The sequence below is a fragment of the Polyergus mexicanus genome, unplaced genomic scaffold (assembly GCF_030449975.1).
Source record: "Polyergus mexicanus isolate NDT 795.1 unplaced genomic scaffold, iyPolMexi1.0 SCAF_15, whole genome shotgun sequence".
Taxonomy (NCBI): Eukaryota; Metazoa; Arthropoda; class Insecta; order Hymenoptera; family Formicidae; genus Polyergus; species Polyergus mexicanus.
The window spans coordinates 3,415,560-3,431,078 of record NW_027223335.1 but is presented as its reverse complement, the minus strand read 5'-3'; the positions used below and the strand labels follow the sequence as shown (position 1 = coordinate 3,431,078).

The 15,519-nt window shown below is 31.4% G+C and overlaps 2 protein-coding genes across 5 annotated transcripts; one reads left to right on the top strand and one right to left on the bottom strand.

Annotated features, from left to right (window-relative positions):
* Positions 1 to 11,271, bottom strand: LOC138939855 (dynein axonemal intermediate chain 7 homolog). Of its 4 annotated transcripts, none has more exons than XM_070308095.1 (17): positions 10,873 to 11,250; positions 6,782 to 6,846; positions 6,043 to 6,066; positions 5,691 to 5,866; positions 5,134 to 5,320; positions 4,638 to 4,778; positions 4,399 to 4,473; positions 4,107 to 4,306; positions 3,838 to 4,016; positions 3,440 to 3,706; positions 2,953 to 3,114; positions 2,713 to 2,866; positions 2,025 to 2,310; positions 1,697 to 1,792; positions 1,400 to 1,621; positions 1,122 to 1,229; positions 1 to 761 (listed from the first exon to the last, which is right to left on the bottom strand). In XM_070308095.1, the coding sequence occupies exons 4-17, from the start codon at positions 5,762 to 5,764 to the stop codon at positions 621 to 623; spliced, it is 2,292 nt and encodes a 763-aa protein (XP_070164196.1). In that variant the 5' UTR covers positions 5,765 to 5,866; positions 6,043 to 6,066; positions 6,782 to 6,846; positions 10,873 to 11,250; the 3' UTR covers positions 1 to 620. The 4 variants fall into 4 exon arrangements, with proteins under 4 accessions (XP_070164196.1, XP_070164197.1, XP_070164198.1 ...); XM_070308096.1 differs by having other exon boundaries at positions 3,551 to 3,706; XM_070308097.1 differs by lacking the exon at positions 2,953 to 3,114 and having other exon boundaries at positions 10,873 to 11,271.
* LOC138939856 (fatty acyl-CoA reductase 1) lies at positions 9,192 to 14,681 on the top strand. Its single transcript, XM_070308100.1, has 8 exons — positions 9,192 to 9,431; positions 9,983 to 10,231; positions 10,563 to 10,708; positions 10,790 to 11,092; positions 11,218 to 11,466; positions 12,310 to 12,486; positions 12,552 to 12,632; positions 14,514 to 14,681. Exons 1-8 carry the CDS (start codon positions 9,228 to 9,230, stop codon positions 14,602 to 14,604), a joined length of 1,500 nt encoding a protein of 499 aa, XP_070164201.1. The 5' UTR covers positions 9,192 to 9,227; the 3' UTR covers positions 14,605 to 14,681.
* Positions 14,682 to 15,519: the final 838 nt, after the last annotated feature.

The window sequence follows — 15,519 nt, the reverse complement described above, 5'->3', positions numbered from 1 at the left end:
TATATATCTTAAACAATGATAATGTTATAATCTTACAAAAATATCATATATATTAGACGCATTTTACATGCGCATAATAAATTGCATTATGCTTCTACGTATTATTGGCATAGCTGCATTATATTGCTGCATCATTTTATAAATTTACATTTTCATTCTTGAACTGCATAATTTTGATTCATTTTCGATTATAAAGATAGTTATAAATGTGCATTGTCAATAAGTGATTATCTGAACCTGACTTTTAACATTGATATCTGACTATAAATCAGAATTTATCTATTATAATACATTAAAACTCCCGAGTTCTCGCTGCTATATTGGAATCGTGATGTCAGAGACGAGAATGATACGCTGAAAATTCTTGCGTGTCATTTTTGAATAAAAAGATGTTTTTATACCAATACAAAACACTACAGATAGCTTTAGCATACTTGTAAAATTGTCCGAGAACTATGCTTTTCCTTTGATAGTTAATAAACAGCCGTATATAATGAGTGTGACATAAAGCATATATGTTTTAGCATAGTTTTCTCATAAATATGGAGAAACAAAATTTTATAAACCCGTTGAAGAACATATTACATTTATTTATTTTTTTTCTTTCTCGAAAACACTCGTTAAGATGACATGTTGATTACATTAGTATAACCCAGAAGTTCCGTGACAGTATTGGCAAGTTTGAAAGAGATGCTCTTCATCAAAAGTCGACTTTTGATCCCGGCGTTTTGCAGCGCTAAGTGATATAGATCGGCATAAAACTGTCAGAAAAAATATCTTTCAGTCTTCAGTTGTATCGTATCGTATCGTTTTTTTTTTTTTTTTTTTTTTTTTTAATGCACTGTCTTTCCTTCGATCGATCCGAGATACGTCAAAGAGAAATTTTGTATTGATATAGATATTAATTTTTCGTAAAGTTTCAATGCATAGTAAGATAAATAATTCAATTTCTATAAGATTATAATGTTTATAAGATTATAACTTTCTATATAAAAATATAATATAATATTTTTTAATGCCACGATTTATCTTTAAAATAATCAAAGATCAGATGATTGATATAGTACGTAGCGTGTCCTCTCATTTTTTTTTTTTTTTTTTTTTTAATTAAATGTATTTACCTTTGCATTTTCACCATCCAGAGGTAGATCGGAAAATTCTGAACTCACTTCGGTACAAGATACTGCCATTGTTCGCAAGGGAGTTACCAAAAGAGTCAAATTTGTTCGCTGTAGGAAGGAAAAAATAAAATATTTCTGTGTATCTGTTTGTGTATGTATGTGCGTGTGATGGAATCTAAAAAATATCTTTATCCTTCTGTTTTCATTATAATATATCCTGCTGCTCTCGAACGGCAGCAATAGTTACAACAACTTTTCCATAAACAAAACACACTTACCTCTTTCGCCAAGCATCCGTGATGTTCTTTGAATTGTATCACAATTTCCCTGAAATTTCGAGTAGCGTTCCAACGTGACCAAGAGAATGTGTATGTCGTGCAAAGCAGAGAGATACATTCTCGCAAGTGCTTCTCCGTTACTGGATGCTTTACCGAAAGAGCCTTCGCATAACTAAATGCATCTCGCTCTGGGAACAGATCACATCCGGCATTACGCATCTTCTACGAGACAAAAATGTTTTGCGTTAATAAAAAGAACCAGATAGATAGAGAGAGAGAGAGAGAGAGAGAGATTACCTCAATCAAGAGATACAGTTTCATATATTCTCCAATGATTTGTTTGAGCGCCGTTGACATACCGCCAGCCAACGAATTTAGACAAACCAAGTCCTCCTACAAAAACTGTATGACATTATCAAATTCATCGCAATATAATTCGCATTTTATTTAATTTCATGTTTTTATATTAGAAGACATTAAGATATTTTGTAGCGCCGTTTATATCGATCATTCCGTATATTTCTTCTTTCATTCGAGAGATTGTATCTAAAATTATTTTCTTATACAATATATGAAAATTTTATTTGATCGAACTAAATTTGACGTACAAAATTAAAAGAAATACCCTGACGATAAATTCTGCTTGAATGATGGCGGCGGATATATTGAGTACAACTCCGCCGCGCGCGTTTCTGCCCATTTCAGGCTTGAGCTCCCAACTTTGAAAGGGGATGTTGACGAACTTGAGAGCAGCGAGGCCATGAACGCCAAGTCTGCCGGTTCTAAACGCGATGGTTTGCTTCTCCTCGTTGTACTTGATATCGTGCACGTCCTGCGTAGACCATAAATTTTTCTCAGGTATCCAGTGTGCCACCAACGGCGGTTCAAGCCAAATAATAGAACTGGGAAGTCTGCGGAAATAGAGAATACACGGTTTATATAATATATGATTAAATGCCTAACCACATCTGAAGAGGGGAAAAAATTTGAATGAGAAAACTTCGATCTTGATTATCTCGAGAAAATTTTATTCAAATTCAGTTTGTATATAATTTTTTTTTTTTTTTTTAAAGCGATCTCTGTCTACAATTGAGAATTTTTCATTCAATCATTCATTCATAACCATTATCGCAAACTTCCAAGTAATTTTTTTAAATTTGTCTCATCTATTCCAAAATTTTGCTTATTGTATTATATACTTCTAAATTCTTGTTTGTAATAAGATTATGAGAGATCTATCTAGCTTATGAAAGAGATACTTCTCTTGAGAGAAGATAATAAATTTCGTAAAAACTATATTTTATAGAACGTACTTTAAAGTTACTAGAACCAGTGCTTCCATCGCAGTCTCCAAAGCTTTCATCTCTGCTTCAATCACTTCCGGCGTTCTTTCAGAATCGGGTGCCGGCGGTGGTGCCTTGTACGGTTTACAGAACGGTACGAATTTCAATTTTTTTGGAATTTGTACTGCAAAGAAAGTAAGAGAGATTTAAATGTGCAAAGATGTACAATATAATAACTCTCTAAAATTAATTAAAATAATCTTTAGTTACAGGTGGTAAGCATCATGTCTTTGCTCATGTCTTTGGGTTGCGGCGGCTGATAAACTAAATCGATATGTAATACACCGCCTAGTATCTTGTATTTTCGCAAATTTATCTCTGTCTTTTCGCATCGCGTAAACAGTAATTTTCTAATCTCTTTTCGCGCTTCGTCTGTAAAGGAGAGAAACAATGATAGATTTCTCTCGACGATAATTCTCTCTTCGCCATATTACGGTAACGATTTATATTTTTCACACAATGTGTAATAAGAATTACGTAAATTAGAAAAAACTGAAAGGACTCGACCTCTATGAGTTGCTTTATATATATATATATATATATATATATATATATATATATATATATATATATATATAATTAAACGTGTTGCTTTTAAAATAAAGAAAAATTTGTGAAATTAAATTAAAAGATTTTGCGATGTCAAAATATTGTATGTGCGTATTAATCATAGATCGGGAATTCGAGAATCGTATACTCTCTCTTTGTAAAATGATCTCGTCCGGTGTAGGTAGATACGGTAGCTGTTCTGTTTCCGGTTCCGATTCCGGACGCTTCACACTCGGGACGCCCGGTTTCTTTTGCTTGCCTTTCCTCTCGAGTTTCGTAGGCACCTGGACCGGCGGGTTCTCTATCTTTTCGAGTATAGCTTTCTTTTCCTGCAGTCGCAAATTACGGCCCTCGACCTGATCCTCGCGTATCTTTACTTTCGCATCATACTCGTTTTGGCAGTAAGTAAGAAAATCTGAAATATACATGCGTAAGGAGAGAATCCAAGTCACAGAGAGATGAAAGTGTCTCTATAATATTTATATAATAAATAGATAAATAATATATATATATATATAATCGACAATATTTGCAATCTATATATACCTATAGCGTACGTGTTTTCGTATTCGTCTGGCAATTTCGGCATAACGTACGAGATCGCGCAATCGGAGTAATAATCGTGATTTAGCCACAACGCTCGAATCGCCATACAGTAGCAATCGATGTCGAGAGGCATTTTGATGGTCAATTCCAATTCCTCGAAATGTACCTCGATCGGTTTTCTGCCGAAAAGCGATCGTTTTTAGAAGTAAATTAATATACGTCTACACGTATGAAAATAAATAAATATCCGCAATCATCTCGACACGTACCGATCCTTATCGGTGACATGTTTAAGTCCGATGGGCAATTTTATCAAAGCCCAAACGCAGTAAATAATCTGATCGGAGACACTGATGTATCTCGCCGTTTTTATACCTTCGCGGATCATATTCCTTTCTATTTCACGCAGAAGAGAGTAACATGCCGCATCCGTCCATTCTCGAAGCTTATCTCGGAATCGTCGCCTAATCTGCGTTAAACGCAGAGAGATGATACGAATGAATAACTTTTAATAATCATTTTATGTAGAGTAAAAATCACGTGACAAAATCTATTACTCACCGTCTCGCATTCGGTTATGTAATCGAGCGGTCTCGTCACAGAGAATCGTATTATCTCGTCGAGTCTCACTAACAGCTGTAAAAAAAGATTTTACTCTCGTATAACTGACGGAAGAAATATGTTACATTCACGAATTAATAATAGGGAGCCGAAACGTTTACACTTTGACAAATTAAACAATAATATTAATATTTAATTACATTACTGATTTGGCTCAATTTATATGAAGATTCACATACGTAGATAATAATATTGTATTTCACAACGAAATTGCTCATGTCAACTTTCTCGTCTTCCATGGACCATAAAAATATATAGGTATTCATCTCGGATAAGCTCCCGGGATCTGGTAATCCGTCGCACGTTATATATCTAAACCACTATAAACAATTATTTTATTATAATGACATAATCCAAATTTAATTTTACATTGCACAATACAATAATTCAAAAACAACTATTTTTTATAATTTCAATCGCAAATTTCTCAATATTGTAACACGTGATACAGCAATTTGAAAGCAAAAATAAATTATTTTCTTCTTATTATGTGTTTTTTTTTTAACCGTATTATTAATATATGCTACAAAAAAATATCAGATTAATATCGTATAAGTGTGTGAAAAAAACACATATACGTATACGTATTCGTAGATTTCCAGCTGATTAAGTATCGGCCATTGATTATAATTGTTTTTTTATTAATTATGCAAAAAAGACAAAATATGTACTTACATTTTCCTCTTCTTCGACGGTCGCTACGTATTCCGCAAATGCGTCATTATAATCACGAAGCGCGTCCTGCGTTTTCTCCAATTGAACCTTACGCATTTCTGCCTCTTGTTTCTCGAGCAACGCCTGCCTCTCCATATTATATTTCTCCAAACGAATCTCCTCGTACATATCTTTAATCATCTGTGCTCTTTTCAAGATACTTCGCGTTAATATAGTAATAAAAATTAATCCTAAATCCTAAAAAGCTCGAAGTTTAATATCGACAAATATTGTTTTAATTAACAACAAATTGCTGGTATTATCGATTAATTAATCTTAGATAATAGTCTGAGAATTTGTTGAGAAATTGATTGATTCACATAATGTCGCGAATCAATATAAAGTAATAATTACTCTATTATTTTGTAAAAATTATTAAAATTCTTTAGATTAATTTGAGTTGCGCTGTGATTTAAGTTTAGAAAAAGTAAGCATTGATTATACACGCGCTTGCAGTATTTTATTATGTACGTTGGATAATCTAATCTTGTTCTTTTGTACATCATTGTAGCTTTTACCTAATTTCCTCGGCTTCAGCAGCCGCGCTTGCCGCCTGTTCCTTTTCCAACGCTGTGTGCGCTTTCTTCGTCATTATTTCAATTTCCAGAAACTTTGGCTAAATCGATATCGTATATGACGTAATATATCTTTTACTCTAATAAAATCGTGACGTGACATGTGTAATAATCGATACCTGCAAGAAACATGACAGCTTATTAGCGACATTTCGCAACATATTTATAATTTTATTCGATATTTTGCTACTCAAAATCTTAAATATTAATTAATACAGCATTAATTTAGAAATAAAGAAGACACTCGCATTGTGATAGTCGAATTATATAATGCTTAGCTATATAGCAGAATTACCTGTATCACATTCCATTCGCGTAGCTGAAAGAAAAATTTATTCAGAAGCAATATGTATAGTATTATATAATATTTTTTATATCTCTAAATTATAGTATTTTAATACACTTTTAAATAGCTTCGAGATTATAATTTTTGCTTTTATTTGACATATGACACGCACAAAAATTCTTTGTATTAAAAAAATATATTTTTTAATATGGCAATATTTTACATATGTATTACATTAAGGTATTTATACAGACCATTGTATAATTTATCAGTTAATTATTTTTTTCGCATGCAAATTTAAAATGCTTAAATTTAAAATCGGATTGATCAAGCAAGTCAAGTGCAATGTCAAGTACATTAATTAGATAGAGACAAAGTGTCAAAAAATTCGTTTATAATGCAAATATCGCTTTTTTTGGAAATCGTGTAAGAAAAACATCGAGAAAATCTATCAAGCGAACATGGAATATCTGTTTCATTAAAGAAAATGTTGAAATAATAAATCGTTCTTCTGTATTAAAAATGTGATACAATTGATTTCGACTGAATCCAGCTTTTTAGTAAATAAATGCAACAAATATATAACGTACTAGTGACGAGAAAGCCGATGGTTTTCTCGATAATTGCCATCGCGTAAAGCTTTCATCTTCCTCGTATTTGTCATAAGTTTCAGAATCTAATATAAAATATGAAAGATCTTTGTTTCTGCGAAAAGCATTATGGAGCATCTTTTAGCCTACTTTCTTACCTCTAATTCTATTTCTGCTCTCGATAGTCTTTCTCATGATTTCAGCTTTACTCTGAAGAGGATATCTGAAATAAATAGAAAAATCTTAATACAAAAGAAAGGAATAAAAATCTTTTATATTAATACAGAATCAAAGTTTTTTTTTTTTTCAACATGATGAAATTTATATGGATAATCAACAATTATCGCTTTTTTAGCGCAGACAATCATCATATAATTTGGCTTCGTACTTTATATCGGGAGTATCTTTGTCGGGATTCAAACGAATCGGGCTAGAAGCAAAGTCGGAATCTTGTGCTTTATACACGATTTCTTCGTCAGATTCCATGTTAATAGTGTACATTCGCATTATATAAGTGTTCTACTTTTTATTGCATTCAATTATCGAGAAGGATATCTTCACGGGAAGACTGCATCATTGAAAATAATAGAATGTACAATAATGCTAAATATAGGGCATATAATGATAAATACGTCGCATTAAGAAAAGCGAGAAAATTGTCGCGTATCAAGCAATGATGCAAGTCATTCTGTAAATTTCCTATAAATTTCTCGTTGATGATTTATTATATATAGTTTCAGCAGCAAGGTTAAGCAGAAACATGTCAGATATCGCATTACATATCATACAATGAAACATATAATGAAACAAAACACTAAAATCATTTAGATATCAAAATTTATCACCAAATGGTAAAAAAAGTATATATACATGCACAGTGCAACTCATGATTACGAGGAAGTTTCCATGCATACATTTACATACACTTTTGATAAGTGATTTGGAATACTGTCTTATCTCGTGTATATGTGTGTGTGTGTGTGATAATGTATATATAAAAGAAATTTATTGCTAAAAAATCATAATTAAAAATAATAGCCCATTGAAATAAGTTTATATATTTTGGTATAAAATGCTTTTTTCGCATTTATTTGCGAATTTACACGATTAATTTTACTTTGAAACGCTAAGGAATACATAAAATATGTATATTTATATTTGTATTTTATCGAAATGTGCAAAAATACCGAGTGAATGCCGATATGTATGATTCCGCATTCTGAAATTTCGTATTTGTAATACATATATGATATTATGCCGGCCATGAAAAAATATTTCTGGAAGATTATAATGTGCGGCAAAATAATGATCGATATTTAAATTAAACGATTAAAATTAAACGTGAACTAATTAATTGCCGGTTCACAGATTAATGTCGCTGACAAATTAATGAGCAATGTAGATGAATGTTACAAATATAAAATATATTAACAAATTTTAAGAAATTAGGCTCTCATGTGACATTACAAATTTCAAATAATCGCGGGCTAATAAGAGCCAGAACGCGGATAGTAGTGCGTTAGTTTCATAGAAAAATAAGTTTTCTATGAAACTGAATATGTGCACAGGGCACGAACTTTACTTGGTGCTACACCAAGATTTTTAGAAAATAATCTCAATTCGAGATATATAATAACCCCTCTTTATCACCCTGGATAAATAAAGGCGAGAAAAAATATCGGCGCAAGGTCGCTGAATCGGGAATTCCCCTTTTTTTTCATTATATATTGGTTATTGTTGCATGTAATACCGGCCGTATTTATAGATGGATTATTACAAATCGCAGGCAAAAATTCCAGGTAAGATTTGATTGCAGAATGTGTATTTATTAATCTTAGCTCAAAGAAGATTAAGAAAACAATAACGCGCTTAAAAATATTTACGCTATATAATATGAAATATAGGAAGACGTTTTTAAATAAATTTCTCTAAAGATTTTTCTTCGTGACGTATAAATGGACCTGCGCTTAAATTTTTTCAGATCATAAATTGATCAACACATTGCCATGTATAATTATAATATTATAATAATATTATAATAATAGTATAATAATAGCATAAAAAATTATAATAATAGTATAATAATTGATGCAATATAAAGAATGATAGAAGTAGAGAAATGATTATGTAATAGACAGAGAAATAAATAAATATAATTGTATGCGTACTTGATGTAAAACGAAAAATGATTTGTAATTATATATGTATAAACTGCTTATTCATTACAACGACACTACTGCATTCGTCTATAATCACGTAACTCACATGATATATGCAGATCAATGTACGAATATGGAAGAACTTGTTCCTTTGAACTTTAAGCATATTATTATCATTGAATAAATTCTATGTCATTTCCTGCGCACGAGACTCGTTGTGCTCATTCACTTCGTCATCCTTTATCGAAGACGAAGTACTATGAGTTTCGTTTCAAGTTCAATTATCGTGGCTCAAGTTTTAAATAATTCGATTTGTTTTTCCCGATTTTTATAAATTAACTTTTAAATAAGATTTTGCCATTTCGTTATCTTTTATTTGCTCTTCTGTTGAACGCATTATCTTTTGATAGTTTATTCATCTTACTGGAAATAATTGTGTTTAAACATGAAGGAAAACGCAAATACGTTTATACCAGCATTTTATGCTGGCCGCAGTATATTAATTTCGGGAAGTACAGGCTTTCTTGGCAAAGTTCTGTGTGAAAAGTTGCTGCGATCTTGTCCTGATATTGCCGAAATATTTCTCTTGATACGGCCAAAGAAGGGATTGAGCGTCAATGAGAGGCTTCAAAAAATATTGAATAACAAGGTAAAGTCGATAAAAATGTGTATGTATGTGTGTGCTCGGGCAAAGCATAAATAATTGTTTACAAGAAAAATGCGTCATGTATCTGTAAATGTATAGAAATTTGAAATTTTACTCAAAAGTTTAAGAACTATATATAATCTGTTTACAGAACTATCTGTTTACAGCTGTTACGAAAATAAAATTATTTTCGAAAGTTAAAAGAATGTTCTGTTTCTTTTCTTTAAGTAGAAGTTTTCTTAAAAAAGGATAACAAAGAAGACGAAAGAATTATTAAAAATTGTCAACTAATTTTTTGAAAATTACAAAAAGAAATAATTTTTTAAAGCACACACATAATATTGCTTAACCTTTTTTAACAATGAGATATGAGAAACTTTAATATATGAAAAATCTTTCTTTCTTATATTTCTTTATTTAAATAGGATTGTTTTATTATACTTTTTCACCTTGAAATTCTTTTTTTCTTTAAATTATGAATTTTCCTGAGATACAAAAGGGGAAATTGTAACAGAAATATGAAATATATTAACAATTATCGACGATTCTTTTAGCTTTTCGACGTTTTACGAAATGAGCGACCATCTGCTTTTAATAAGCTCGTTCCAATAAACGGAGATGTAGGTATAGAGGGCTTAGGATTGCTACCAGCCGATAGGGAAGTACTAATTGAAAATGTATCAATCATATTTCATGTTGCGGCAAGCGTAAGATTCGACGAAAGCCTGCGTGAAGCGATTTTCAACAATACGAGATCAACACGAGATCTTTGTATTCTAGCAAAAGAAATGAAAAACTTAGTGGTATGTATGCTTTGATTTAAAATCAAAATTACAACATTTCTGTGCAAATAATTAATGGATGGGAATATTTTGATTTTATTTAGATATAATTTATATATATGATTCCTCAGTTGCTCAGAGCCATCGATATTCAATTTTATCGAAATTAATAAATCTTTTAAAATCACGAGACACAGAGTTCATTAAAAAAAAAAAAAAAAAAAAAAAAAAAAAAAAAAAAAAAAAAAAAAAAAACACTTATTATTTATTTCAATCCAATATTTATCACACATACACGTCTTTATCGTGCATTATTTCTTCTAACATTTAATTTACGTATGAACGATTCAAGGTTCTGCTGCATGTTAGCTCGACGTACACTCAAACCGATAAATCCGAGGTTGACGAGATTCTGTATCCCTCGGAACTGGATTGGAGAGAGGCGATTAAAGTTGCCGAAACCGTCGACGAGCATATTCTGAGAACGTTTACAGCAAAGTAAATTTTATATAGACACCGTATGGCGCATCGTCGCTTTCGTTTGATTGAATATAATTTTGCGTTCGCTTTTATTCGCAGATACTTGGGAACGATGCCAAACACGTATACTTTTACAAAAAGATTGGCGGAGGATGTAATAAGTGATTATTCAAAGTCATTGCCTTGCGTGATCATCCGTCCATCCATAGTCATTTCGTCAGCAAAAGATCCATTGGCAGGATGGCTTGACAATTTCAATGGTCCGGTTGGAATGCTTGTTGGCGGAGGCAAGGGTATTTTACGTGTGCTTTACGTCGATCCTAACATCACTTGCGATTTTATGCCTGTGGATGTCGCTATTAAAGCGATAATAATTGTGGCTTGGCAACGTGGAATCAAACCGTATGCTTACCGATTTTTTCACACAATAAAGTCGTTTATCAATGTTTATTGTTATTTCTTAAAGCGCTAAGTAGATGTACATCACTCCTATAATCGATATTTATAGTGTATTTTCTGTGATTCAGCATCACCGAGGATGATACAATACACATTTATAATTCCTCGTCGCATGATATAAAGAAAATAAATATAAAGAGTATGATCGAAATGGGATTCAAAATAACGGAAGATGTTCCTCTTGAAAATATCCTTTGGTCACCAGGCACTATAACAACTACGAGCCGTTCTCTTTATTACATACTGGTGTTAATTATGCATATCTTACCGGCACTATTCATTGATGGAATTATGAAGCTGTTTGGCGCACGTCCAATGTAAGCTTTATTTTATAGAGGATTTGCCAAAGTTTATATACAGGGTATCCCCAATTTAAATGGCAAAACTTCAAGAGCATGTAGGGGACCAAAAAACTAGGACAAGAAGTCCTTTAGAGGTTTGCTTGTCTTTGCTTCATTTTAGAGAAAATCGTAAAAATTCAATCTCTCATTGTCAGTTGCTCTCTCGAGTTGATTGGCATCGAATAAACTTTCAAGGTTTCTTACATATGTAAACACTTGATGTTATCCTTTATGGTGCCAATCAATTCAAGAGAGCAATTAAAAGATCGAATCATAGATGCAGCGCGCCAAATATCACTAGAACAATGTCTAGCTGCAATTAATGAGGTCAGTGCTAGATGTAATGCTTGCATTGCTGCAAGAGGGCAACATTTTGAACAATATCTGGATTAAATAGATGATAACATAAATAAAATGTAAATGGATAAGTAAAAAAACGAAAACTTGTTTTGTTTCCTCTTTCGTGATTTTCTCCAAAATGGAGCAAAAACGAGCAAACCTTTAAAGGACTTTCTGTCTTGACTTTTCAATGTATAATTATACCATAAAATTAGGTCTCCATATAAAACGTTCTATAATTATCACATTTTCTCTTAATTACGAAGATCTTTCAGTGAGGATCCTTCAATTATCTTTTAGCAAAATTTCTAGTTACGTCGATATTTTAATTTTATCAATGTTAAACATTTCTAAAAAATATAAAATTCCGAAAAAAGCTAATAAATATTGCGAGGATTAAAATAGCTGTTAGTTCCGAGTATTTTTTTATATATCTTAAATGAAAAAAAGAAATATTAATTAAATGCTTTATTTTTCTAGCCTACTAAAACTTCAGCGGAAAGTATATTCCGCGAATAATGCTTTGTCATTTTTTTTGAGCAACGAATGGAAATTTTACAATAAAAAATTAGTAACCTTACTCGATAATCTCAGCGCCGAAAATAAGAAAGATTTTGGATTTGCCTACACAGATTTGGATATAGTAGATTATTTTAAGTAAGTGCTCTAATTGTGCAATCACGGTGTAATAAAATCTATTTCATCTACTATCTATCTCTTAGAAATGGACTGATCGGCGCAAAAATTCACTTACTTAAAGAAGACATGAATCAGCTAGAAGCAGCCAAGCTTCATCGTAAAAGGTAAGGTGGCATGCACTTTATAAAATGGAGAACAGATTTCGGTCGTGGAACTGCAGATTCTCTTTTCGCTTAATTTCGAGCGTGTTTCTTTTTTTCTTTAAAAAAAAAAAAAAAAGATATCGAGAGACATTAATAGTTTTTAACTTACATGCGATTCAAAAGAGAAATTTCTATGGACGATGACGTTGTAAAACTCGCGTCACATGTTCAATACATCAAAGATGATATCATTTTCGAGATCGGAAAATATATAAAAATAAATTAGACTCGCGGAGAATATAAAACAGATAGAAAATTACAGATAACTTTAAGACGGAAATCCGACATCGCGAAGCTACGTACACCGTACACAATTGTTTGGTCGATCGTTTGTGAAGTCCTTAGGTTGAAAATTAGGTCGTAACGTAGAAACGCGCGCATTGGCAACCGACGAAAATTTTCACGAATTGTTACGCCGGTCAAACTACTTTTAGACGCCTGTTAATTTTAGTTTCATCGACAAAAAGCAGATGTGCGCGTTTGTTGGATCTTTTGCGTCTTTCTTTCGCGAATGTAATCGCAACGGGGTGGTATACAAATATGTAATTATGTGACATGTTGCATCAAAATTTCTATATGTTATGAATTTTCAATTTGGCCAAGAAAAATTGCATTGTCGGGAATGAAATAAATCGCGCAAAGAACAAGGGAAGATCTGGAAAGTGTATTATCTAGAAACTTTTTTTATTTTGATTTTCAAAGTTTTTTTTTTTTGTTAATTTTAAATGTGCTACGTGTTAGAATAGTGAGTATTTATACAACTTGGATAAATTTACAATATTTTTAAGCAATAGTCTCAATAATCTCTATCGCCAACGATTGCTTTCTCTCCTTCAAAAAAACTGTCCTCAGATACAAACGGTTGGTTATGGATACAATAAGTATTTTTATTCTCTAATAATTATAATTTATCTCGTACTCTTCTTTTCCAGAATCTCTTCTATCTCTTAGCTTTCGTCATCAAGCTGCAAAATTCTTATACACAGTCATTGAGTTTAATTTATCATTCAATTGTATTAAATGAAAAGTAACATTTATCGATTATTGGTAATACACGTATACATAATAATCTTACAGCGATATATGATTGACGTAAATTTTATCCAGCTACTGCATCCTTAATATTCACAATAATATATATATATATATATATATATTATTCGAAATTTGCATTGCTGATTGTAAGAATTAATATGTATCTGTACGTTATTGCTAAGAATCTGAATACATTCATCGATTATTACGCGTTTGCATTTTAATTACATCGCATTTACGCAATCCAGCATCATTTACATGTAAGCGGAACTTACCACCGCGATCTTACATTTCAACTATTTATATATTTCAGAATATTAAAATTTCATTAGTCGCATATAAAACGCGCAAATCATCCGCAAAAGCGTAACGAGTTTAACATACGCAAGACACTTCTTATCTTACTGTCTTATCTCACTTCTTCCTCTGTCTTAGCAGTGTTTATCTACCATGTATTCAATCACTGACTTAGTCATTATTAGCTACTTCGTTAGTTTTCCTTGTAAAATGAAGCAAGAATCTGCGTCAGTTAATTGTAATTCCTGTAAACGCAATCGATATTCTCCGTCTCGTGAAGCGCTTATCTTGACCTTTTCTCCCCTTTGGATTTCCAAGTTCGACGAATTCAAGTCAATATTCCTCTTGGAAATCACATGATTTGCTCTCTTCTCAGCTAAACATAGTTAACTATCATTTTTTAGATTCTTGACCTTGTTTAACAAACTTTGGTTTATTGACTGATTTATAATCAGTCAATAAACCAAAGAATAGAATGAAACAATCCTTAATATTCTCAATGTGTTTCAGGATGGATTGGCTCAGTAGAATAACCACGATATTGTTCGTCATATTCGTCCTATGGATATTTTATCGTAAAAACATGCTGTCTTACACTTGAGATTTTTTTATACCTTTTTATTCGACGATAACTTTATAAACAAATTTATGCTGAAATTATTCTTTGCAATTTACTTTAATTGGGTATTCTAACAATGAAAATATTCATAGATGTGAAGGTTTAATAATTTTCTTGCTACGGTTCTTATATATGTATACATAATATACAGATTTACATAAATGGTTTGATGTCACATATAATTATATACGCATAATATCTGTACACCTAAATATCTTATTATGATTTATGAATAATTATTTTTTTATGATTTATGATAAATAGAAATACATAGAAGGTGCATAATAATAACACACATATACAAACATATGATAATAAAAATAACTTCATGTTATATAACTTTTCTTATTATCTTTTATGATTTATGATAAATAGAAATACATGGAAGATGCGTAATAACAACACATATATACAAACATATAATAATAAAAATAACTTCATGTTATATAACTTTTCTTATTATTTAAAAATATATATATTTAGCGCATTTAATACAATATTTCAACATTTCTTCTTAAGAAATGTATTTTAATTATTTATATTTTTGTCTTTTTTAATCCGAGGTATTGATAAATTAAACATTAATCTCTTCAAAACACATATGCCCATTTATTGTATTTTGATTTGATTAATTTGTCTATCTTCTCCCTCTTTCTGTCTCTATCTCAACGATTCATGTCATCGTCCTCCGCCAAAATATATCGCACACGATAAAACAATTTTTTTAAAGCCATCGTAGAAAACAATGTTTTGGGGTGTACAATCTTGACTCGCCTTTACGTATATAACTCATTTATGCAGTATTTCCATGAAAAAACGTCAGCGGATTAAGAAGAATCGTGAAAAACCTGTTTCATAATTCAGGGAAAAATGTTACCAAATCTGCTCGGATCGGCG

What these genes read in the sequence shown, in the direction of transcription:
- LOC138939855 (XM_070308095.1), bottom strand. Translation starts at nt 5,764, where the DNA reads ATGACGAAGAAAGCGCACACAGCGTTGGAAAAGGAACAGGCGGCAAGC. An exon ending in GATCATTTTACAAAGAGAGA is followed by an intron (nt 3,115 to 3,439) that starts GTATACGATTCT and finishes TCTCCTTTACAG; the next exon opens with ACGAAGCGCGAAAAGAGATT. An exon ending in AACTGTATCTCTTGATTGAG is followed by an intron (nt 1,622 to 1,696) that starts GTAATCTCTCTC and finishes TTTGTCTCGTAG; the next exon opens with AAGATGCGTAATGCCGGATG.
- LOC138939856 (XM_070308100.1), top strand. Translation starts at nt 9,228, where the DNA reads ATGAAGGAAAACGCAAATACGTTTATACCAGCATTTTATGCTGGCCGC. An exon ending in CTGTTTGGCGCACGTCCAAT is followed by an intron (nt 11,467 to 12,309) that starts GTAAGCTTTATT and finishes TTATTTTTCTAG; the next exon opens with CCTACTAAAACTTCAGCGGA. An exon ending in GCCAAGCTTCATCGTAAAAG is followed by an intron (nt 12,633 to 14,513) that starts GTAAGGTGGCAT and finishes AATGTGTTTCAG; the next exon opens with GATGGATTGGCTCAGTAGAA.